The sequence below is a fragment of the Acipenser ruthenus genome, chromosome 17, assembly GCF_902713425.1.
Source record: "Acipenser ruthenus chromosome 17, fAciRut3.2 maternal haplotype, whole genome shotgun sequence".
Lineage (NCBI taxonomy): Eukaryota > Metazoa > Chordata > Actinopteri > Acipenseriformes > Acipenseridae > Acipenser > Acipenser ruthenus.
In genome coordinates, this window is record NC_081205.1 from 27,572,200 (window position 1) to 27,596,985 (window position 24,786).

A 24,786-nucleotide genomic window follows, 5' to 3' on the forward strand; every position below is an offset into this window, starting at 1 on the left:
GTCTAAGTGACGGTGTGGATCAGTCAGTAACAAGTCCCTGGCCTTTATTGTTATCTTTTGTTTGTAGTGCATGAAAGTAGGCAATGAATTATTGCACTTGGACACTGAACAGCACTTCAATTGCAAATTGCTAGACAATACACCCCCCAACCCACCCACAGTTCTCACCAGTAGGAAGCTGACCTAACATTTTGCCAGGACACAAGAATCTACAAGATGTTGGAAGGTCTCTTGAGGTGTCATCAGTCAATAATCTTCCACAGCCTAAAACAGAATGTGCAGTTTTGTAAACTATAGAGTCCTAATTTAGACTAAGAGTTCCCCATGCTTACTTTGCTGGGCAGCAAACACACTGCAATGTTTAAACACATTGTTGGCTAATAAACTATATTGAGAAATTCCCAAAAATGAGATACAATAGTTTTTTTTGTTCATTACAATGTTCTTGCAATGATCAAATGATACGAGGATCGAACGTCTGAACCTTTATTCTTAAAGCTTACTACATCTGTAATATGCTGAAACAGTCTAGCAGTTCCTCCATTCTAGCAGGAAACGCCTCTGTTGTGAATGCAATTTCCATTCCCCTTCAGTGACTTGGCTGTGTGCGCCACATAAACTGAACTAACCAAACTAACTCCTACAGCTTAGTGTTTTGACAGTAGCTTTCACTGCGGATCAATAGCTGTACAGCAAAGTGAAAGTAATTGCTTCAGCTGGCAGCTGTTTATCACTGGAAGATGATGAACACCACATTTTAGTGCCTGTTCCCAGGGTGTTCAATTGTAGTTTTCTGTAGTTAAGTTAAACAGTTCTTGTTTTAACTAGCAGATAACGGACCCTATTCACAAAGCTTTAGCTTAAGCAAGTAGGTTTATTTTATAGTCTGTTTTGACAATATTTGCTTGTTTTACTTTCTGTTTTGATCCCAGTCTTTTCTGTAATACAAACCTCAGCTTTCAGTATATTCGTAGAGTATGAATACACTGAAAGCTTTTACTGAAGCTACTTAGCCTTTATAAAAAAGAAAGTAATAGAAAGATACCCTTCAGCTTGTCTGTGGAGCTTCAGAAACCTTAGTGGATTGTAACTGCAATGAAACATAATGAAATCCAGCGTGAGAAAAGGGGCTCCTGTTTAAAAAGAGTTGGCAGCTGGCGAGTCTTGTCTGGGTGTATTGAAGCCAGTCCTCTCAGGCTGCAGTGAGCCCAGAAGGGCACATTGCTATTCACCTCACAGCTGCTCCCATGACCTTCAAGCTCAAACCAGGAGGAAACGGGAGTGGGATTGAAAGGGACAGCACACGGGACCAGGCTCTTAAACAAAGACTGGGCTCACATGCCTTACAGCGTGACTTTTGTGTTATATACAAGAAGGAGAAAACAACAAATACAGGCCTCTGTTGAAACCCTGTATTGCATCCATGGGAAGCTGTGGTTTTAATGACGGTAAAGTTGACACAGATTGCAACACCCATCTACAAACCTGAATATTAGACAGTTATTATTATTATTATTATTATTATTATTATTATTATTATTATTATTATTATTATTATGTTAAAAACAAACACACAAGTGCAAATACTGTGTTGCCCAGCAAGCTCAAATGGTACAGAAATCTAAAGGATTCTAATACTGTAGATGAATTTTCTTCAGCAATGCAACAAATCACTCCCACTGCTCACAGACTCTTCCTACTCCCACCTCAAACAAAGTGAATGAGTGGTTTGTGTGAATGCTCACTCGTGGTGCACAAAGCTTATGCATGCCAGTTTATAGCTTAAGCCAGAGATCCTGTTGCCCTTGGAGCTTGCAGAGTGCTAAAGCAATCAGACAGGAACCTTCAGAGAGCACAAAGCCCAGGACTGCAGACTGATAGCCTGGTAACCTAGGAAACATAGCCTAGATTTCTCTCCCTATTGATTCAGAGCAAATTTGAAATCAGTCTATCTTCACACATTTACCCATATACAACAACCTGTAGGCCCTTATTTTGGTGGTAAAAATGAATATAGTAGCTAGATAACTGCTCTTTAATTTTGTAATGATTTAAAATAATGTACGCAACTGTCTGTGCTATGCTTTATCCTTCATACTTTGAGTGTTGTTTTAATCTGTATTAGTTTTAGCAGAAACTCTTTTGAGAACTCAAATAATAGCTCTCATCCTGCTAGTGAAGGAGATGATATGATAGAACAGCTCATCAATATGGGGGCATGCATTCCGGGGGAAAACTAAACTGCTTTCCTAAGGTCTTCTTTGAGGTATCACAATAGCAGCAGTCTCAAGATACCAAAACTGTGATCTGAGCTTCCTGTGATGCTCATATAGCCGTGACTTCAGCCAGCACCTCTCCTTCTGTGTATCACTGTGCAAGGGGTCAACAGAGAGCGTGAACAATTACAGTTTTACAGTTTTGGAAAAAAAATGCACTGAATCCTGCTCAGACTAGCATTTCTTTTACTTTGGAGATACTTTGGAGATACCCTGTACTTTGGCAGCAGTGTGGAGTAGTGGTTAGGGCCCTGGACTCTTGACCGGAGGGTCGTGGGTTCAATCCCAGGTGGGGGACACTGCTGCTGTACCCTTGAGCAAGGTACTTTACCTAGAATGCTCCAGTAAAAACCCAACTGTATAAATGGGTAATTGTATGTAAAAATAATGTTTAAATAATAATGTAATTGTATGTAAAATAATGTGATAACTTGTAACAATTGTAAGTCGCCCTGGATAAGGGCGTCTGCTAAGAAATAAATAATAATAATAATAATAATATGAAATAAATAATAATAATAATAATATAAAGAGAGATAAGCCGCCATAGATCCCCTGGGACATGGCTGTTCAAGTGATACCGAAAGAACATACACACTGTAGGTATCACAGAGCAGCAGTCCCAGGCAGGCATTACAACAGGCAGTAACTGTAAATGCGCCTGCAGGTGCTCTGCTTCTGCCTCTTCCAGCAGGTGTCTGTCCTAGGATCCCTCCAGGGAATATGCAGGGGAAATGGAGCGATCAACACGGATGATGAACGTTGTGTACTCTGTCTGGACAGATGACAATTATCTAAAGAGGTCTCATTGATGAGGGAACGTTTCTATTTCCATGTGTGTGATGGGTCAGATAAGGAACCAGGGTTATTCATGGGTCTTTAGACATTAAACAGTATTTGTGTGGCAGCTCCAGATTATATACCACACAGAGCTGTCTTTCAAAACTGAATCCAGGTTAGTTGCAAGTGTAATAAAGACACAAAGGTCACATGCAGTTAATGCAAAACCTAAGTATTTGGCTTTGGTCGAAAGAACAGGCCAGTCCTGCTGAGATAGCTTCATCATAACACACTTTTGTTTTCTCACTGCCTCTCAGGAACCATCTAAAGAAATCTTCCAAGCAGTTTCCAAGCAGTAAAGAAAATATCAAAAGTATGAAACTTGGACACTGGTGTAAAAATAGCCTTAATAATATAGTGCTAAGGAATGTAGGAGACAGTGTGTTCTAATGGAAATAACAAGACAATAACATCAAAAGATATTTGGATTTTGAATCCCAGCACAGACAATGATTCATCGTACAATCTTGGGCAAGCCAGTCTTCCTCTTTAGTGCTCTGGTGCTGCTAGATTTGCAGTTCCTCGGGTGCTGTTATTTAAAATGGTTAAAGCTAATGTAATGATTCCCTAAATCATGTAGGGGATCATCGTGTATTATCATTTTTTAAAAAAAATTATTTCATTTTATTTTATTTTTGATATTATTAAAAACAATAGAAGCTGATAAAACCTGGTACCTTACTGGATTAGAGAAATATCTCAGTTTGCATGTCTTGTTAACAGGTACTGTAGCCTGTTATTTTCACTTCCTAGGTCATTTCACCACAACAGGGATTTCATAATGAAAGCCTGTCATAAGACGAGTTGGCTTAGGACAGGAAAGAAGCGGTTGAATGGCAAGCCTATCTTAAAGTGAGGCATGGAAAAAGAGCTTTCTTTAACGTGATACGTTTATAAAATTAAAACATGTGTTTCTTTCAAAACCCCACATGGGAGACCTATATAGTGAATTGAAGTGAGATTTATGGAAATATCTTGTCAGCCAAATATACATACTGAAATGATCACTGTATAAACATTCTGCATCTAATTCACATTGGCACTAGTATCTCTACTACGTATGGGCCCAACTCTTTTTGAAATACACATAATCATGACTTGTTCCAACCTTGTCTTTCGCTCGAATGGTAAATGACCATGAGCCTCTACAGCTGCAAATGTAGAAGCTCTGTAGAAGATCGACTCACAGGAACTATTGTCAATAGAAAATTCACAAACTCCTTTTCCAGTTGGTACTTTCTTGCTTTTTAGTAATAATTACTTCCAAGCTTGAATCATGCAATGTGGATAAACAAGCTCAGTTTAAGCACACATCCTGTGGTTTTGGGATCAAATTGGGTGAAATACTGAGCTCTGGAACAAGCTCTGCGGGATGCCAGTGGTAGGAGAAGTATGCCCAGAATATGGGACTGTAACACTTCACTCATGAGGCCAGCACGGGCAGATGGTGACCCGTGGTTTGCAGTTTACAGTAAATCGCTAGCGACTGGAATGTGTTGTTGCCTGAAGCTTGTCAATAAAGGTTTGATCAATTGAAGGAAGTGGCTAAAGAACTGATTGGACCATAAGAGTAAGACTAAATGATGTATATTTCACATAGCAGGGAGGGGTTGCTGGTTGCAGGTGGATACAGCAGATAGAGGTGAGAGATAAAAAGCAGACAAATAACACTGTGCAGTACTGAACCATGGGGCTCCACTTCTCAGTGTATGACACCATGATTAATGTTAATAATAATAAAAATAATAATAATAATAATAACGTCCAAATCATTATCAGTTTGACAAGAAAGCCAATTATTATTATATAAAACATGAAACACTGTACAAACTTGATTTTAAAAGAGGTCTGTGCTTTTGTATTTTGTCAGTGCTATGCCACATTTATTAAGTGAATTTGGCGATTCTGTGCTAGCGAGAACAGTGATTGTTCAACCCAGACTGCAGGAATGAACAGGCACACAGCACAGGTTGCTCTCCTGCGGTTTCCTTTGATGTTACCAATCAGGTCAGGTAGGTTCGAATCTGACCATCAAGATGCTGGTGCGCCCCTCTGTGCGCTGCATCCATTGCTACGTGCTCGTGTCTGCTGTTGCTTGTTTGCCACAGATGTTTTTAAAAAAATAAAAAAACAGTACACTAAACGCTTAATATACACCCCCTCCCCCCTTTCTGTAACCTAAGCATCCCGCCTTATCCGCGTACAAGCGCGTCTTCTGTTGGCTCTGGTGAATGGCGGGGTCTTTAAGCCCTCCCTTCAGCCCCGCGGCACGCTGTTGCGGTACCCTCTTGTGTCCGCCAGAGGGCGCTCTGGTTCCGGTCTGCTGATACGCCATTCGATTGTGGAAAATACCACCAGATGGCGGCTTAGGATTGCTGCTCTACCGAAAGGCGCGGTTCCGCTCGCGGTCCAATTTCCAATTAAAAACCTTTGCCGTTTTAAAAAATATTTTCTAATTTTTCAACCGGAGAGAGTTAAACGCTACAGTAATGGACGGGAAAGGTGAGTCGGTTTGGGCTTTGAGTTTTTCTGAGGGCGAAAATAAGGGTGTGCAGATTAAAGATGGAGGACAGAGAGGGAGAGACAGAGTCCAGGTGGGGGATGGGAGCGGCTGAAGGGGGGAATGTGCTTTTTATTTTACTTGATTAAATTATTAAAGGTTTTACATTCTTTCTCGCCATTTCTAACCGTACAAAAATGACACAATAACAAGGTGCTTTCGGTGGGCTTTTTTGTTCACCAGTGTGTGTTGTTTACAATTTATGTCATGAGCCCCGGTTTGTGAAAGGCAGACATGGGCTGCCTTCTTAAAGCCAGTCTCACAGGAGCCCTTTTGTGCGGTTCTGTTTTGCACTGGAGTTGTAATTTCTTTAGTGTGTACTGTGCATTATTGAGTTATTCTGTAATAAATTATAGGGCGGTTGATTTATTGTGAATTAACAGTGTGCAATTGTGTTGTGAATTAAAAAAAAAAAAAAAAAAAAAAAACTATTGGGAGCATTAATTTTTTTATAATTAATTTTTATAAAGCCTCCTGCTCATTGCACGTCTGTTGATTTGTAAGTTGACTCATAATATGACGACATGGTGATGATTTCGCCTTTTGATTTTAGAATTGGTACGCATTTATTGAAAATTAGCGGTGAAATGCGCCAATAAAAAAATAAATAATTAAATAAATCTTAGAAGGGGGAGGGGATCATGTATCAACAACAGCTATGGTCACACACTTAAACGTTTCTTGCATGTTGTTGTTTGGAAGACCGTATTACTGTGTAGTAACATAGTAAAGTATGCTTATTTCGATGATGCTGGAGAGTTTATTAAGCAATACACATTTATCACGGTAGTGCGTGGACGTCCTGTCTCCACCTACCCTCCAAAGTTGTGACACTGCCATTAATTCAGCAAATCAAAATTCTCATCTCTGTCTTGATACCATTTTTTTTTTCTTATAACAATGTAGGACTGTGCATATGCAAAATCACACACATTGCCCTTGCTAATTGGCATGGTACCCGATGTATTGACATCATGCACAGCTGAAAATAACCACAGGCAGGGTAACTTTCCATCAGACATGTAAAAGTGCACAGAAATGGGGATCAGGGATAAGTGTCATTTGAGATATATATTACCTGCTGTTTTTAAACTAATTTAAAAAAAATATAATAATAAAGATTTAATAAGGAGAAATCCACCAGTATAGGGGTTGCATACATGTTGCATGAATCTATACAGTACATTGCTTGTTTGATATCCCATTAACTTTGAATGTACTCATTTTAGTAAAAGAGCTCACAGTAGCTTATTTACCATTTTTGGAAGAATTTGGCACAGCTGCCATTTGAGTCAAAACAATTTGATGTCCCTTGATACTGTAATAGTGGGGGTTGGAGGCATCCACAATTAAAATCCAAAACACCTGAACGGTGGAATTGAGTCTGGAGGAATCGGATCTGATCTGTAATGTTTAGGTTTTTTTTTTTTCCTAAGCTCTGGCAGTGCAGTGGACTGGAAAAAAGCATGTTCTTGATAAGTCTGCCTTTTACTGCAAAAAATAAATAATCAAATGTAGCATAAGGAGTGATTTGTTGTAATGCCAGCTTTTGGAGATTTGGGAATTCAGTGTTGTGGCTGCCGTCCAGGTATTTTATTTTATTTTGGGATCTTCAGGAAATACTATTTTATTTCCTATAAAATGAGATATTGAGCGAATCTACTTTTTTGATCATTTCTTTTAAGGTCTATGGTGTGCTGTTTTAGTTCTGTACTACATACCTGCAGTAGAAGCTGTGGCATGGGGCACCAAAGGATGATTCCTGAGCTTTGAAGGCTTCTCATATCATAGAAGCATCATGGAGAGATGTCATCATTTTAATGCTCCAGTTATAATGTCATATATTTCTTTTTTTGTTTTGTTTACCTCAAGAAAATGTAGGAATAAGAAAAAATACAATGACATGACATTTTAGACCTTTTTAATGCTTCTATTGCTTAAGTTCCCCTAAAATGTACTCATTTACAGTTGCGTTCTTGAGCATTATGTCATGAGGTGGAGATCACTTGGTAAGACAGTGTTTGTGTGAGTCATGCCAGGTTGTCCCATGCAAGATTAATCTATTTATAGTCTTTCAGAAAATTGGTAGAAGGAGGGGGTGGGGTGGGGTGTTGAACAGGGAAGGATTATCAGGCCTTGGGTTAGTCTGGGTTATTGAAAAGCAGTCCAGTAAAATGCATGCTCATTTCTTTTCACAAAAATTGAAGTTTTTGATGAATAGTTGAGAGTGTCTGGCCCAACTTGTGAAAATGATTTGAATCCAATCTTGCCTAGTATTGTTATTCATACATTGGTGTTATTGAATATGTTTTTGTTTGCCCATTGTTGTAATTCCTTTTTTTTTTAATGTTACAACTGCTTTTTTGTTCAAATTATTTTTGATACAGTATTCAATTGCATTAGCATTGTATTGCATTTGGATACCTAAAAAATTCAGTGTTTTCCAAAAGGTTTAAAATCTGGAAGTGGAAAGCCCCAGTCTTAAATGCAGAAGGACTTGCTTTGTTTTGCATGTTTTTTTTTTTCTTACAATGAGAAAGAAAGAGTCAAGAACTGTGTGATGCATCAAACCAATGCTATTGGGTAAACAAATCCATGTGTCAATGTTTTCTCAGTAACTGAGTATCCCAGCTTTTCTATTTTCATTAAGTGAATTATATTAAGTGCATATATCTCTAATGGAGACACGCTAGATTCTACAAGGGTTTGTGTCCAATTCTCTGCCATCCAGGCTTTGTGAGTCAAGAAAAACAGCTTGCTTTAGAAAGCCCCTCAACCCATAAGATCTAATGTGAATGAAATTAATTTAAACAATTCATCCACAGCAGTGCTAGCAGAGTTTCTGGCATGCATGCAAAGAAATACATTCCATGTTGGTCCCATTATTGATTTGTCCAACCTTCATATCCAGTGGAGGCTGGCCTTAGCCCTTTCCTTGTCTGTTACTATGAATGACTCATGCAAATAAGGTGTGTGTACACTGCAAATTGGGTTTAAACTTGCAATGCCTTGGTTTACTGTGTTGCTATAGTTATGTAAAACTCAGGTATGTATTTTAAATAGGCTTATATGCTGTAAAGTTCTGTTAGTTTACATTACAAAATAAGCAAGTATTTTAAATACCATAGTTTTTATTTTTTTGGTATCAGTTCAGTTTTGCTGTGTTTCAGTGTACACTTTGTACAGTAGGGTACAGCTTTAAAATACTGATAAGCACCGACAGTCCTTTATGACGATATGATTCCTCAAAACACAATGCTTCCTCAATTGCACCATCGTAATGTATCAATCTTTGTACCACTAAATCACAGAGAAATGAGAAATTATAATGCGGGGCTCCAGACTGCGACTAAAATGGTTACAAATGAAATGAGACATTTTGACAACTGTTTTTTTGGGGTTAGGCACAAAAATGCAGCATCTCCCTTTAAAAGCAAGTGTCAATATTTATGAATGTGACATGATGTCGGTCTGTATAAAAACAAAAAACGCATATCACATGTTTTAATAAACTGAAGTTCAAGAAGGACGGTAACAATTTGAATAAAAATGCTTGTAAGTGCAGAAAGTTAACACCAGCAGAATACGGGAACCCCAGTTTCTTGCAACAGTTGTGATGGTGACCAAACGTGTGAGTACTGTTGTGTAAAAAAGTAGCTTAAAATGAACAATTGCATTTAAGAAACGTAGAACAAGAACAGCAACAAATAAAAATACACTTAAGGTTTGTGTATTGCACACATGCCATTAACAAAATGCCCTGGAAACTTAAAATAAAGAAAATAATTAATGAAGGGCTGTAATGCAGCAAAAAGCGGAAGAATTAAACAAACAAGTAAGTGGAAAGGTTACCGTACCAAGCTGAAGAGAGTTATCTTTGTGAACTGAATGTTATCTTTCGTAAGTCAAATCGTAGAGTGCCTAAATATTGTTTTGAGACAACAAGAATGGATTTTTTTTTCGTCTGTTGCGTCTTGCATCCCAGATATAATAGATTTAGTTACATTGTTTACCGTCTGGAGTTTAAGTGATTTAATTACACAAGGTTCCATAGTTGGATGATGAGCTGATAATGTCTCTTCAGCCAAAGAAGCAGATACAGTAATTTAAGAGCACCGTTATGTAAAATGGTATTTAGCATGAGTTTTGTACTGAAGCAGAGTTAGCTGTTGCAGAGAAAACAACGTTTATTTCTCAAACTGGCCATTTAAAAAATTCAGCAGAACAAGGCAAAAAACAAGCATGTACAGACACAACAAACCTGGTTATAATGGGGTAGGTCTTGGTTTTACAACAGCCGTTTAAGATTGTACATAATCACTGGTACACCTGGTGGTCACTACTGGAAACACTGGTACTTGAGATGAAAAGGTTGAAAACCACTGCTCAATCCAGTATTGTTTTTTGATTTGTCCATACCCCTCTCCCCCTCCCCTCTCCCCTCTCCCCTCTCCCCATAATGCCATTTGCAGTTGCCCTTTTATACTCATTATAAGGCGTAACACAAATAGCACGGTCTTGTAACTATGGCTCCCCACTATAGCATTATAAAGGGTGAGCACTGTGTGTGTGTATAATTATATGTGGGTGTGTATATATATATATATATATATATATATATATATATATATATATATATAATGTGTATGTATATGTGTGTGTATATATATGTATATGTATGTGTGTGTATATATATATATATATATATATATATATATAATATATGTGTGTGTGTGTGTGTGTATATATATATATATATATATATATATATATATATATATATATATAAAAAATACGTGTGTGTGTGTGTGTGTATATATATATATATATATATATATATATATATATATATATATATATGTATATGTATATATATATATATATAAAATCTCAAACATTATGAGCTTTACAAGTCCTTTTGTGCGGTCTTTAAAATGATAAGTATATACTTGATTGGAGGGTAATACCAGAATTATGCTTAAACACATCTGCCATTTATGAGGAAAGCAGATGGGGGAGGCTGATTATGTTTTGAGCTTCTAAATAAATGCAGTGTATATGATGGTTTGAGGCTGATGTGAACATAGCCACAGCTGACTGGTTTTTAACTGGCCTCTTTGCATGTATAAAACCCTGGAGGCTATTATTATTATTATTATTATTATTATTATTATTATTATTATTTATTTCTTGGCAGACACCCTTATCCAGGGCGACTTACAATTGTTACAAGATATCACATTATACATTATTTCACATTATACAGATATCACATTATTTTTACATACAATTACCCATTTATACAGTTGGGTTTTTACTGGAGCAATCTAGGTAAAGTACCTTGCTCAAGGGTACAACAGCAGTGCCCCCCACTGGGGATTGAACCCACAACCCTCCGGTCAGGAGTCCAGAGCCCTAACCAGTACTCCACACTGCTGCGGCTATTTGTAGGATAGGGCTGTTATCAATTCACTGTTGCCCAAGATACTCTGCATGGGGGAGAATACTTTCCTTTGTGTTGGTGTTGATAAAGTATTTCTGTGAGTTAAGAGACTGGAAGTAAAACCTGTTTTATTCAGAGACCAAGTGTTTGCTTTTTCCTAGAGTGAGACCTGCTCAGATTTTAAATCCTTTTTCATATTTAAGATTAATTCAAATTTCAGGTTGGTGGCTAAACCAGTTTTTTCTTTGCAACTGTATCCAGCAAGACTTGCTAAAGTTAACAGCGTATTTGACTGCAAAAGGCTAGTAACACCTCAAACCTTGGGTGTGAGTGTATGTGTTAATCATTGTGGAATTAATTGTGGTCAAAATGTGTTGGAAGATTTTTCCATGCCCAAGAGTTTCTTAGATAGAAATGATTGTTCATTACCTGCTCAGATTCAATGTAATATTCTATATTTTAAGACTCAGTTTAAGTCTCTTGGCTTATTGAGGTGCACAGATATCCCTTCACTTCAATAAATTGTTGGCCTTAATGAAAATGGTGCTAATATGATTGTATTATAACCCTTAATTTTGCATCTTGTCGTTGGAGTAAAGTTTTTTATTATTATTAAATCCCATTAATATGTGAGATTGTGTGCCTGTTTTTGTAATAGGGAATTGAATGCCAGTCTTAAAGGGTTAACAAAGGTTTTAAAATTTGTGTGAATTACATTTTTGAAGGTCTTCTTTTTCTACTGTATTTTAATGAAATTGAATATTCCATGAAATAATTAAACGTGTCTTTTATATATAAACTTTTTCATTTTTAATTGCTGTCTCAGTCTAAATGCCTCTGGATCGTAGCTCGACTTATGTGATCCAATGAAACTTGAATTTGTTACTAAACAAGACAGCACAGTAATAAATTCCAGCTTCAAAATGCTGCCTAATACACCCACAACCAATGCAGATTTAAGATAAACAAAAAGAGCAAGATAAACAAAAATTACAAAATGTAATTCCCACTTCACGTTAAGAGAGCCCACAACTCCTTGGAAGTTAGGGAGATTGTTGTCGTTGCTGCTGTAGTCTTGGTTTTAAAAAAGTGCTTTTCAGCAAAACTGTTTATGTTCAAGGATTTAATCAAGTGAACTATGAAGGAGGACCTGAGGTGATGTCAAGAGAGAGAGACGGAGCAGAGACATCGCAGACTCAGTTTTGTAACTAACCACGCATCGATGCTGCATTTGAACAATAATGAGTCTAAATGAGTTAAACACATAAAAACAACAGGGTTCTAATGTTCTAGTTCTGATGATCTGATGGCAGTGGCAGTATTTAGATCTATAGATCTGTTGTCAGTTGTTCCTTTTCTTCTAGTACACTAGGCTAACCTCAGGGATCATACAATGAATGAGGAACCAAATTGTACCCGGATTAGTCAATTGGTCCACGCATGTACAGTGTCCGTAAATAAAACAGAAATACCATATTTGTCTAAATATTTACTATGTAGGCAAAAGCATTTACAAATATCCGCCTCATTTGAGAAACCCAAAACTATTTCCCCACCGTACACACGATTGCACATTTGACAGAAGTTTTCACATCTTTTGGCTAAACTCTTAATTCTTTTATTAGTCTAAGTTGATAAAATGCAATTTTTCGACTTTTTTTTTTTTTTTTTTTTAGACCGTACTCCTGAGTAAGTGGATTGTACGTAGGCAGGATATGTGTAGTGTTTTTGCTTTCATTTTCGACTGCTGTCAGAACCCTTCTGCAAGGTAATATTTAATAGCTTGCAAAGAACAGTGGTAGCCATTGAGCACTCAGACCCTCCTCCAACACAAGGACAGCTGCAGGGTCTCTACTAATCATTGCATTTCACTGATTGATTTTGCATGAAAAGTGATGTAAATGTGTGTGTGTATTAGGGGGATGGGAATATTTCAGTTGCTGTAGTGGCAACAATGCAAGCTGACTTATCTTGGCAAGCTGCTCGTGAGTGTTGTCTGCACTCAGGGTAGTTCTGTATAAGACCAGTCTGAAATACATTCATATCATATTCCTTCTGTTTGCAGTCAGGACTGAGAAATTAACAGAATAGTCAATTAGGGCTTTCACAAAAATGGGGAAAAGGACTATTTATTTATTGGGCTGTTCCAGCTCTAACAATTGTTCTACATCGATCAATTCTAAAATAATCACGAGGACTATAGGATATGCAGTAATAAAATAAGACCATCAAAATTGGATTTCTCTGCGCTTTGGGGTCAATTGGATTGAAGTGCTGATCTTGTTTTATTTTTTACAGTAACTGATTGTGCAGTATATGTGCATGATGGAATTCTTTTTTTTTTTTACTCCATCTCAGACAATCTGTTACTGAATTGTTTCTGTGCTACGCTTTTGTCCCTCTCCCTTTGGATCAGCAGCGCCCTGTGGAATTCATTACCTGAATCGGCTGTTCTTCAGCTTCATTAGTTCTGTCTTAAATTACAACAACATACAATACCTCCTTTTATCTATGAGCTGCTGTGCAGTGTGTATTTTCTTTTCCTGTATTTGGGGTTTTCTGTTTTGTACTGTACAGATTAATTTAGCTGTATTCAATATAACTTGTTTGTCTCCCAGTGTTTGGGTGTTTTGCATCTGTGCCAGTGATACCAAACAATATAAGCATGTCAAAGCTGAATAGTTAACATTTTATATTGCAATGCTTGCCAAATCTAACTTATTATTATCATGTGTTTATTTTTTCTTCTCGAATGAGGGAACTCAATGTCATTTCTAAACCCAAAGTTTGACAAGCCATTTGATTAGACAAACAAAATGCTAAGTGCCGTGACTTTACAGTAGACCATAAACATGAAACACTTAAATGTAGACCTTTGTGCACTTATTGGGTCCGTTTGTCTTTCAGACACTGAGTTTTCACCAGTATTCTCCTAACTTTTATCAAGCCTCCGTCTACAACTTTTGGATTCTATTTGGATTTAATACTGATAACTAGAGCCCTGTGTTTCGCAAATACGAAATAAAACTAAATGCAAAAATAAAAATAAAAATCATAAAGCAAACAGTGTAGCATTTCAGCAGGAGGCACAAAACGAGACACTTTCTTTCCAAAGGGCTTTTATTCAGCACACCTTTTTCCCCCACTCAAGACCACAAAATGGCGTTGCAGTGTCGCCTTTTCACATTAGCCCCGCCCCCTTATTGGCCTCACATCCCATTGGCCCTCGGCCGCACACTAGGAGTTACAGTACACAAACACAACTGCACGGATCGCTACAATAGAATTACATTTCTTAAATTGGGAGGCTTTATACAAAAAATAGTTTAAATAAATACTTATAATCGTAGTTGTCAAGGCTCAGCCGTTCCCATAGACACAGTCTGAAGGGAAACGGAAGCTCTGACTAGCACTTGTATATTTGGAGCGATAATAGAAGGGCAGTGTAAATATATATTTATTTTATCTTACTGTATTTTTGTAGAGGGCATGGGCAGTATTTAATAGTTAATTAAATAGAGTGGGGGACTGTGTTACTGTTACTGCCGCTAATGAGAAATTATGGCAACTAAATTCTTTTTCTGTGAGGTCTGTTTAGGTCATTAATGTTATTTAAAAAAAAAAAAAAAGCATAAAATGTTTAATTATGTATGTAGTTAAAACATGATGTATAGTATAGTATACTATATTATTGATATACATCTATTTGAGTTGTTCTTATTAATGTGTATCTGTAATAACTTTTTTTTTAACCCATAGATTAATGTAGTCTGAGATTGAGGATGCTGGTGTGTGAATTGATTTCTCTTGCAGCTGAAGCCCATTTTTAGGATATAATCAGATTGGTGGAACATCTGCAGATCCAACCCCACACTGGAAATGTTCAATATCCTCAAAATGATTTGACTGAACACAATAAATCCTTGCATGCGCAAAGCCACTATGGTGTAGGCAAAGCTGTTTTCAAGCTACTGCCTCAGCAAACCAAGTTATAATTAACTCTGGGATCTTGTTTGAATTCTCTGAAGCAGTCTCTCCGTGAGACTATGTTGTTGGACTAATGCCATCATAGTGTCGAAGGAGTTGCTATAAAAAATGGCACATTTCTTACGCCCAGAGAATTTTATAATTTGCTAACGGCTTCTGTACAAAAAAAAAAACCACACATTCTTTTCTATTTCTCCATTGACAGGCTTCATACAGTGTGCTCTGGGCCAGCACATAAGTCTTGTGGAAACCTGTTTTCTTAATATTGTACAACCATTTTGCTGGGTAGTCCAGTTTAACCTGCTAGATTTACGGTGGTGTGTAGATAAAGCTGCACATAGCTGGTGGCTATTTTTTTTTTTTTTTTTTAAATCAATCAAAAGCTTAATTCTGGAGTACATACCAGACTGTACCATTTTAACTTGCTGATGGAAGGGGTGTTTTTTTAAAATGTTTGTTTTTTATTTTTATTTAGCTTTAAGAAAAAATGGTTGTGGAGGAATATTAAATATTGTTTGTGCTCTGTTTGGTTCATTTTATATTTATTTCTGTTTTAGCATTCTGTTTGTTATTTTGACTTCTTTGCTAGTGGTACAGTCCAAGGCGGTTTGGGTGTGTGTGTGTCTGTGTGCAAGGCACTTAACATGCATGACATGTATTCCAGAAGGCAGGCATTGCCATGGCAACCCTGTTGTAGGTCACAGTCTGCTCAACTGATGTGATTGGCTAACAGTAAAAAAAGGAAAATGCATGATCAGTGAGCGAATAATGTAGTTAGACCAAACAAAGCTGTTGTTTTAACTTTATTTATCTTTTGAGACTAACCAAGGGATTAAAGTAGTAGCAGGGATTCAATTTTATATAGCTAATAATGCAGATAAAACATTTTTTAATGTGAGAACTGATGTTAACCTATAGGGATTTTCTGAATGAACCTACTGCAGTTTAAGTGAACTTAAGTAAAAAGCAATTTTTATATGAGAGCCAACTTCCCAACATACCTTTGTCAAGGGAAAGTGTGTTTGAAAACAAGCAGTGGAGGTACTTTGTGTGAGATTTTATATTTAGTTAGTTATTTATTTATTTATATATATATATATATATATATATATATATATATATATATATATATAAATAAAATAATAAAAACCACCTCATTCATAGTTACCAATGATTGTTTCTGTGTAAAATCTTACAGGAAAGGGTCTCTAAATTGAATTAGCGAGACAGGACTGTCTAACTAATGCATCCTTCAAGTTTAAGAGATTTTTACAATTTTATACCCCAGACAGATTTTGAAACGACTGAAAGTAATAATAATAATAATAATAATAATAATGTTTTTTATTATTATTATTATTATTATTATTTATTATTATTATTATTATTATTATTATTATTATTATTATTATTATTATTATTATTATTATTTTAGAGCTTTCAGACTAGGATTGAGTTGAAAGCAGTTTGAAATGAATCCTGTTAAGCCCGTTTTACACTGGCATGCTCTTCCTTGTTCGGAACCTACCCGGGTCAGGACCCGGTGTCATGCGTGTCAGCTACGCGATTTCACAATGCTTTTGATAAAGAAGGGTTGAAGACGCAAGTAAACGATGCGCTTATGAATGCCCCGGAAGCAGCTTGTTACTGACGCTTCCATCCAAGCTTCTCTGGATTGAACCTTCGGCCCAAATGTTGATTAGAGCAAACGTTTCTTCATCCCTGCTGCAATCTGGCTCATGGTGTGTCTCAAACAACAAAAATATGGCTAAACAGAATAAACAGAAATGTTCCCTGTGGAAGCGAAACCTTGGTCACTTTGACCCGTGTTAACCCGGGTACGACACAGGTACATGGTTTCACACTACCTGGGTCCGGACCCGGGCAGGAGTGCCAGTGTGAAAGGGGCTTTAGTTTCCAATAACAGCACATGAAATACTGCGGTCTGAGTAACTATCAATTAAACGTCCAAACTGTGGCAGACCAGATAGTTGAGATTGGGTTGATCAACCAGTGAGAGAAGGAAACTATGCATCAGCCATCCCTTCAGGCCATTTTTGTTTTGTTTTTGGTTGGTTGTAAGAATACACAATTAAAATGATTGATTTTTTTACAATTTATTCAGTAATGGGTATTAATGAATTAATCGTAGATTGTAACATTATAAATGGGTTAGCTTGAGGGGAGCTGGTATCTGCTGCCACAAAATCCACTTCTTATGTCTTGTACAGTTTTGAAATGATACAGATTGCATGCTTTTTCACATCCATTTAATCAGGGGTTACCTTACCTTTACTTTGTGGTCACTGTGATGCTTTATCTATGTTCACATAAATACAGTATTAGTGCTTCAGTTGCAGTGTAGTTTGCTTTCCTATACCTACGCAAATCTTCCTCCAGTGTTTGCTTTATGATATTTGATATGTGTTGCAATCGTCTAGACTACAGTATAAGAAAGGGTTTATATCAGAACTGATCAACAGAAAGTGTTTTTACAGGTGGCCACCTTTCAGTTTTGATTTATAGGCCTGCTGTTTTTTTGTTTTTTTTGGGGGGGGGCGGGGGCGGGGGCGGGGGCAACTGGTTAAACCTGCATCTAGAAATGGACATTTGGCAATATAAATAAGATTTCAACTTTTATTTTTTATTGAAAACAGTTTGTCCGTTTTAATGCTAGCTTAATTAATCAGCCCAAAAAAAAAATTCTACCGACGGTAAAAATGCATGCACATGCAATAAGGAAATTGCCCTGCTCGAAATCAACAGAGCTTGGATGTTGTATTGTTCCTTTTTCTTGTATTTGTATTGCTACTGCTTTCAACATCTGATCCCATGCATAATTCCTGACTAGAGATGCAGTGCACCCAAATGGTTAGTGACAGTCTCTTGAATTAACAATCTCGTGCAGTTTATTTCCAAGCCAGAAATTATTCCAAGGTCATTCTTGTGTGCATGTAATTGCTGTAATAACTCGCTGTGTCCTGTAATTGCAAGAAACTGTTACTGTTATGGAACTGTCTGACTCCTTGTTGCCATAGGTGGTTTTTGTATGCATTTAACTTGTTTACAGAAAGAGTAACCTTGAATTACAGTACTGTACAATACTTGTTTCATTGTCTTAACCTGAAAAATCAATCCTGCAGCTTTTTTAATGTAATTGTTATTAATTTAATATATATGTATGTATGTATGTATATATATGTATATGTATATGTGTGTGTGTTATAGTCCTGCCTGAAGGATTAGTGAGCATAGCTAAATTCCTCTGCTGCCTCCCGTTTCATCATGCCATTGTGCATCCTGGGAGGAGAAGCGATGTGGTCAAAACAGCTCCTTGTTTCCAACAAACTGGCAACAGAAATAGAGAAACCGTAAATTGTGTGTGTGGTGTAAGGTGTCCGCTAATGAGTTTGAAAGGCAAGAAGAGAAAGGTCATCACCGCTAGTTGTTGCAGTAAAAGTTAGACAGCTGGAAGGTGTTACAGATGTGGATTGCTCATTGGAATGAAAGGAATGGCTAGAGTTTTTGTTAGCATTTATTTTAATGGTTTTGGAACAGACCAGAAAGTGTAAGAGTGCAAGCACTGTGAATGGCTCAACGTTTAAATTATTCAGCATTTTGAGTGTGCAGAGTTATTAACCATCTTAAGCTGAGTTTCCAGTTCCTGAGCCCAGTTCTGGAGTTTCAGTTCTGTCCTCATCTCTCTCTAGCACATGTGGGCTCAATGGGGTTCCACCAAGAATGGTTAGCTAAGTCCCATTAGAGCTGGTTGAGGGATTGTCAGGGGGTCAAAGATCTTAAACTTGTGACCCTATCAACATCACACTTAACTTTCCCTTTTGAGCACAGGTTTCTACTTTAAATACCGTTCTGTGCCTTGACGTTCGAAATAATTACTCATCACTGTTTTCCCCTAATTGGCAGTAGCTGATGTCCAGCAGCTAAAGTGATTGATAATTGAAACTTGTAAGACACAGGGGGGAGGGGTGCTTTCCTCATGTTGGAGGTGAGCGAGATATTTATTGCAGATCCTTCTCTGCCAACAAACTTGCTTGGTTGGGGAATATTATTGGGTACATCTGCTTGGAGAAAATCGATTGCTGCCCCTTCATTGACCCTGCCAGCAAGGGATGCTGTGTAGTACAGCTAAACAAACAGTATTAAGGTTCAGTTTTATATTTGGTTGGTTTAATTGTTTGTCTGCGAAATTGTATTTAGAAAGCTATTTTAATATTTTAGAACTGTAATCTTGTACCTTAGGTTTATTACTTCAGGGAGGAAATGGCAATGGATTGGGAGTAACATACTGGTACACCTACATTTCCTTTATTTTCCTGTACTTGTTCTGCTGGTTTCCAAACTGCTTATTGGCATGGAACACATTTTAAGGTGGTGTTTCAATTTAAGGTTTCAGCAGGATGTGTCATTGATACAAATTATAGAAAATTAATTTGGAGGATTCTATGATTCGGCTAGGTTTGGTCATTGATGCACCACTGGATATCCCTGTTTATTTAGCCTTTTAGTTTTAGTGTTTTGGGGCTGAAATGCAAAATTGTATTATTTTTTCATTATTTTATTTAGTGATTGTAAGAGCATTGCCAGTATAATTGTTAGTCTTTCTTGTAGTTATTTTCAAGTGTTGCCAAAAAAGGATTTCCTGGAAGCAGCTTCATCATTTTACATACCTTGGCTGCCCTGAACGCTGGTCTTAGAAATGTCTTTAGCCACAGCTGTAAACACAGAGGAAAAGTAACCAAAATGCAAATGTGAGACATTGTAGTTTGCTGTAGACTTAAAGGATTCAAGCAAGAATGATGCAAAATTAAGTTAGTCTTAGATGTGTTCTGGCAGCTGTTTTTTCTGTGTTTATATTCCCAGTGGCAGGGAATATAAAAACAGAACAGGCCGAGGCATAGATTTTATGTTAGAGAAGTACTTGTAGGTTTGAAACCCTGAATTGAAAGTAAAGCTGACAACTCATTAAAATTTGATGAGCTATTTCTGATTCGAGAGCCTGCTTTTGCTCTACAGTGAATGAGGGAAAAGGTCGCAAATGGTGCATAGGGTCCCACTTGAGGGATTTGCTATATGCAACATGGATTGCTCACTCCCAAATTTTGTATTGAGAAACAAAATTCGCAAAGGCAACGGACAGCCTTGTAACATAAAACCTGTTCATTGAGAATCTGTGTTCACCTGGATTGATGCATTCCCTATTGGTGCTGCACAAATCGATTTTATTCGGATTGTGCTCTCCACAGAAATCAGACGCTGACATTCAGGTGAGGGTCAGTGGTGTTGATTGGGCTACTTTACCATTCAGAGTAAAACAAGTGAAGAAGCAGCTGCTTGGATTTGTGATGGTACATTAGCCCAATCAACACCAATGACCCTCAACTGCGGAGAGGTTGATCTGAATAATCACATTGGTTTGTGCAGCTATGTTCCATGTAGAGACTTGCTTATGTGATTGAGAGCCGTTTTAACATCTTACATTTGATACATGACTGTAGTATTATGCTGTAGCTTTTTTTTTTAAATTAAATGTGATTAAATCTAAATTAAGAGATGTACAGTATCCTGTCCTTGAAACCAGTAAAACAATTTCAGTTTTGTAATGTTATCTTTAATCAAGCTAAACGTTGAGGTCTCGTCTTTTTGTTGAGGGAATTTAAATACATTATTCAAATTGATATGCAAAAATCAGTTGCTTTTATTTCATCCTTTTGCTTCTTATCCATAACATTAAACCATACACCTGGTTATGCCTGTAGTCTGTATTTTAATATTGCATACCATCCTCTAGCTACAGTGAATGGGCTAACTTCTCCCACCCTCTTCGCTCTAGGCTTTAGCTTTGGTTAACAGCACGAACCATTGATAATCATTAACCCCAAACCTGATTTCTAATCTCTCATGCAGAATCTGCAAGTAGTTTGAGGGATTGTTTTAATGTGCAGTTGATTTTATTGTTGTGTTCAGGTGTAATTCAAAGTCTTTACTGTCCCACTTTTAAGATTAAGATTACTGTCCAAGTGTGCATATCGGTAATTCCCCTATGCCCAGGTCACTTAATCAAATCCATCTAACGTTGACTCAGTTGCCATCTTTAATGTCCCTGGACTGCTTATTGAACAAATGCCAAAAATTCCAGCACAAACCATTTCAGTTTATACTCCCTCCCCAACCATCGTTCACTTGGTATTGTATTCTATTTCTGTTGAAGTAAATGGCTGACATTGAGAAAGATTTATAGTTTAAATGTTTGTAGTTGGATTTTATAAGTTTCTTTTAGTATTGCTGCATACCAGGACAGCTAAGTGGGTGCAATTCCTGGACAATGAATGCAGAAACAAATACAAACTGAATGCGTTCCATGGCAGCTGTAATAGGTTTTAAGTACGGTTTTGTAGAAATGAACATAATTTCATATAAATAAAAATAAAAAAAATTTAAATGTAATCTGTTACAATACAAAACACTGTAGAGAGGGAAAAGGACATTCATGAATCCCTCATTTCATCTGTGGTGTTTTACAACTGCATTGTTTTTCCTGCGTCCTGCAGATATTTACATGATTTTCCTACTAACCATAATAAGAATGAAAGAGCTCTTATGCAGAGCCCATCCCTCTCCAGAGAGCTTGCACAGGCTGCAGAATGGGGGAGGGGTGGCATTTGCTATTTCCATACAAAAACACTTCCAGCAGGAGATTGGCTGGAGCCTGACTCCAGTGTAATGAAACCAGCTGTAATGGAAAAGGAAAAAAAAGTTGTGAGGCTCCTGGTTGCCAGGGCAGCATGAAGACATTATCCAGCTATTCTTAAACGGCCTAAAGAGAATAGAGTGGCAGTCCCAACACGGCTTGACATAATAGCCAAGTTGTCATTCAGTTGAAACCACTGCACCGTGACCTGTTACCTGCAGCAGTCCCTTCTGTGTGCTGTGAATAGGGGGATGGCTTGCTCTTCCTTTTGCAGCCTGGTTTAATACTTTTTGAATTGTGCTAATGTGAGTGTTTAAGATTCTTCTTATCAAGCAGACCCCTCTGCTGGCAATGCACTGCATGTAGTGTGCAAAGTGGAAACTGCTGAAGCATCACTGCTTTTCCAGAGTTGTACACAGTAGTACCTGCAAGGTGAAACTAAAATTAATCTACCTACAACATGCAGCCATCTAGTGGCAGGCTAAGCAGTTTGGGGTTTAACCAGTTCCTATCCATGGCTTGTAGAGTAGGTATGGGGAATTAAAAGTATGTGTTATGAATATATTTCCACCAAGTAATAAATAAATAAGTAAAACAATAATCTGTTGCATCAAGACGGTAGCGAGGATTTAGTTTAGCATTGCATACCTTTTCTCTAAATATATATTTATGAGCACTACAAAACATTTGAGTTAATTTATCGGATCCAGTGCTTTTTATTAAATTCATTAAATTCAGGTGGTGCAAAATGTAGGCTTATCTATGTAACACATACGTTTGCATATCTAATTACATAGGTTCTGTCATTTGACCAACTTAATTGTTAAACCCCTAATTGGCAAATTTTGCTGAAATGTCACTATGCTATACTTCTGCATAGGTTTGTTTTTCTTTGAAGCATTTAAATTTAAGACCTTCATAGTCTGCCCCCTACTGTTGCCCATGCAATGCATACAAGATTTAGTAAACCTCTTCTGACGTAATAGACTTTTAACGTTAGAACATACCTTATAAATTAGCAGTGATGGTATTCTTATAAATTTAAAACGGAAATCAATAAGAACATGTGGAATCTTATTAAATCTAAATTGTTAATCCAGTTAGTTAACTTTGTGGATAACACTGCCCCTAGTGGTTAAGTGATTAAAATCCCAAAAGCAGGTTTAGAGATTTTGATGTGGAATACAAAACAAAAAAGAGTAGACATATTGATTTAGTGAATAACTAGCTCATGGAAGTTTTGAGATGGGATATCTTCATTATGCATTAGAGATTGTTTTCTAGTAACACATCCGTGGGATCTCAAAACTCACCGTTATGGGCTTTTGCCGTTGCAGATTTTCATCTGTAATTACAGAATAGGTTCACAGCAGAGCAATACAACAGATTTAAATGTGTTCATATCTAAATGAGTCATACATGTGTTTGGACTTGTACATTTATTTTTATTTATCATACATTTTTAGAAGCATTGTTTGCTGAAATTGCAGGGCACTCTGAAAGCAACATAACAGCCAGCTGGAAAACTCAGCTTTTAATTTCTCCATCAAAGAAAATTACTGAATACAAAACAGTGTGTTTGTGCAGTTGACACAAATTCAATTGCTTGTCTCAATCTGTTTGACTGTAGTACGTGAAAAGGCCAGTTGGTGTCTCTGTTCCCTTGAGGTTTTGAGCACCATACGCTGGATTCTACTGTAGTGTAGCATTACAGATCCCTGTGCTGTTAAGCATTACACTGGTATACAGAAATATTATTATGTTTTAGAATAGTGATTATTTTACTCTGTGTAGCAATAGAATCAGCAATCAATAATGCTATCCTGTGACTTCCAACTTTTTTTATGTTTTTTTTTTTTAGGTTATTGTGGGATATGCCTATCTTGAAGACGTTGGTGTGCACAAGACAGTTTCTTTTTAGATTCTTACAAGAAGTTAATAAAGATAATACATAATTAAGCACTTGAGAAGACGTTCTTAAAAGACATTTTTAAAAGTTTTTGAAGTGAAAAGCTGCTAAGAAAAAAATGATTACTTCAGAGCTACCGGTTTTACAGTAAGTATAAATACCAACCAGGATGGAGATAAGACTCCTATTGCCTAGTAGTTTGGTCCATTCCTGGTTTTACTATGAGTTTAATAGGGCGCACCGACAACCTATACTCAATGGCAAATCAAGAATGTATTAAATTCCTGGAATGGATGGGAAACAGCTAAGCAAAAGGAGTCCTATTTCCATCACTGAATTCAACTAATTTTAAATTAACCAGAAAAGGATCCTTGTAACATTGCAGTACAGCTAATATGGCTGCAGAACAAAGATAATGGTAAATTATCTTTCTGACTTCTGTACTGGTTATAACAATAAATTACCTAATGAGAATATTTTGTGAAATCAGAATGATTGCGTGATTTTAAAGTCTAAAAATCTAAAGAACTACCCACGACCCCCACCCCGACCCTTTTTATTTGAACCAGTGACTTAACTGTTTGTAATCGCATGTTCATGACTGATTGCTTTAGGGACTCGACAAATGAGTCGGGGCAGGCGGAGGCGGTTGCCGTCAGCGTCAGTGTGAGTGAGCTGGAGGACACCAGCGAGGTCAAGGGCAAGAGGAAGAGAGGGCGCCCTGGAAGGCCTCCGGTACGTTGACGTGCTGTTTTCGTTTTTTGAGAATATGCTATATTTAAAGTTGTAAAACCTTCCTTCCCTAATCGACCAGTCTGTCTACTGTACAATCAAGAAAAGGGAAGGGAATGCACTGACCTTTTTTTTTTTTTTTTTTCCAAATCCAATTTGTTGCCAGTCTGCCAACAAAAAGCCTCGGAAGTCACCTGCTGAAAAGAGCCAGCTGGCAGGTTCCAGAGGAGGGAGAAAAGCCAACGGTGTCCCCCAGCAGAACGGGGATGGAGAGCCTGTCACCCTGTTTGAGGTGGTGAAGATGGGCAAGAGTGCCATGCAGGTGAAGTA

At 37.3% G+C, this 24,786-nt stretch overlaps 1 protein-coding gene across 1 annotated transcript in view; it reads left to right on the top strand.

Moving 5' to 3' along the window:
• Positions 1-5,327: 5,327 nt before the first annotated feature.
• The window catches only part of LOC117423481 (cohesin subunit SA-1), a 39,381-nt gene continuing 19,922 nt past the window's right edge, over positions 5,328-24,786 (top strand). Inside the window, exons 1-4 of the mRNA XM_034039340.3 lie at positions 5,328-5,618; positions 23,677-23,871; positions 24,339-24,459; positions 24,623-24,778. Coding sequence (XP_033895231.1) covers positions 23,843-23,871; positions 24,339-24,459; positions 24,623-24,778 — 306 coding nt within the window. The 5' untranslated portion in view covers positions 5,328-5,618; positions 23,677-23,842. The remainder of the gene's footprint in view (positions 5,619-23,676; positions 23,872-24,338; positions 24,460-24,622; positions 24,779-24,786) is intronic.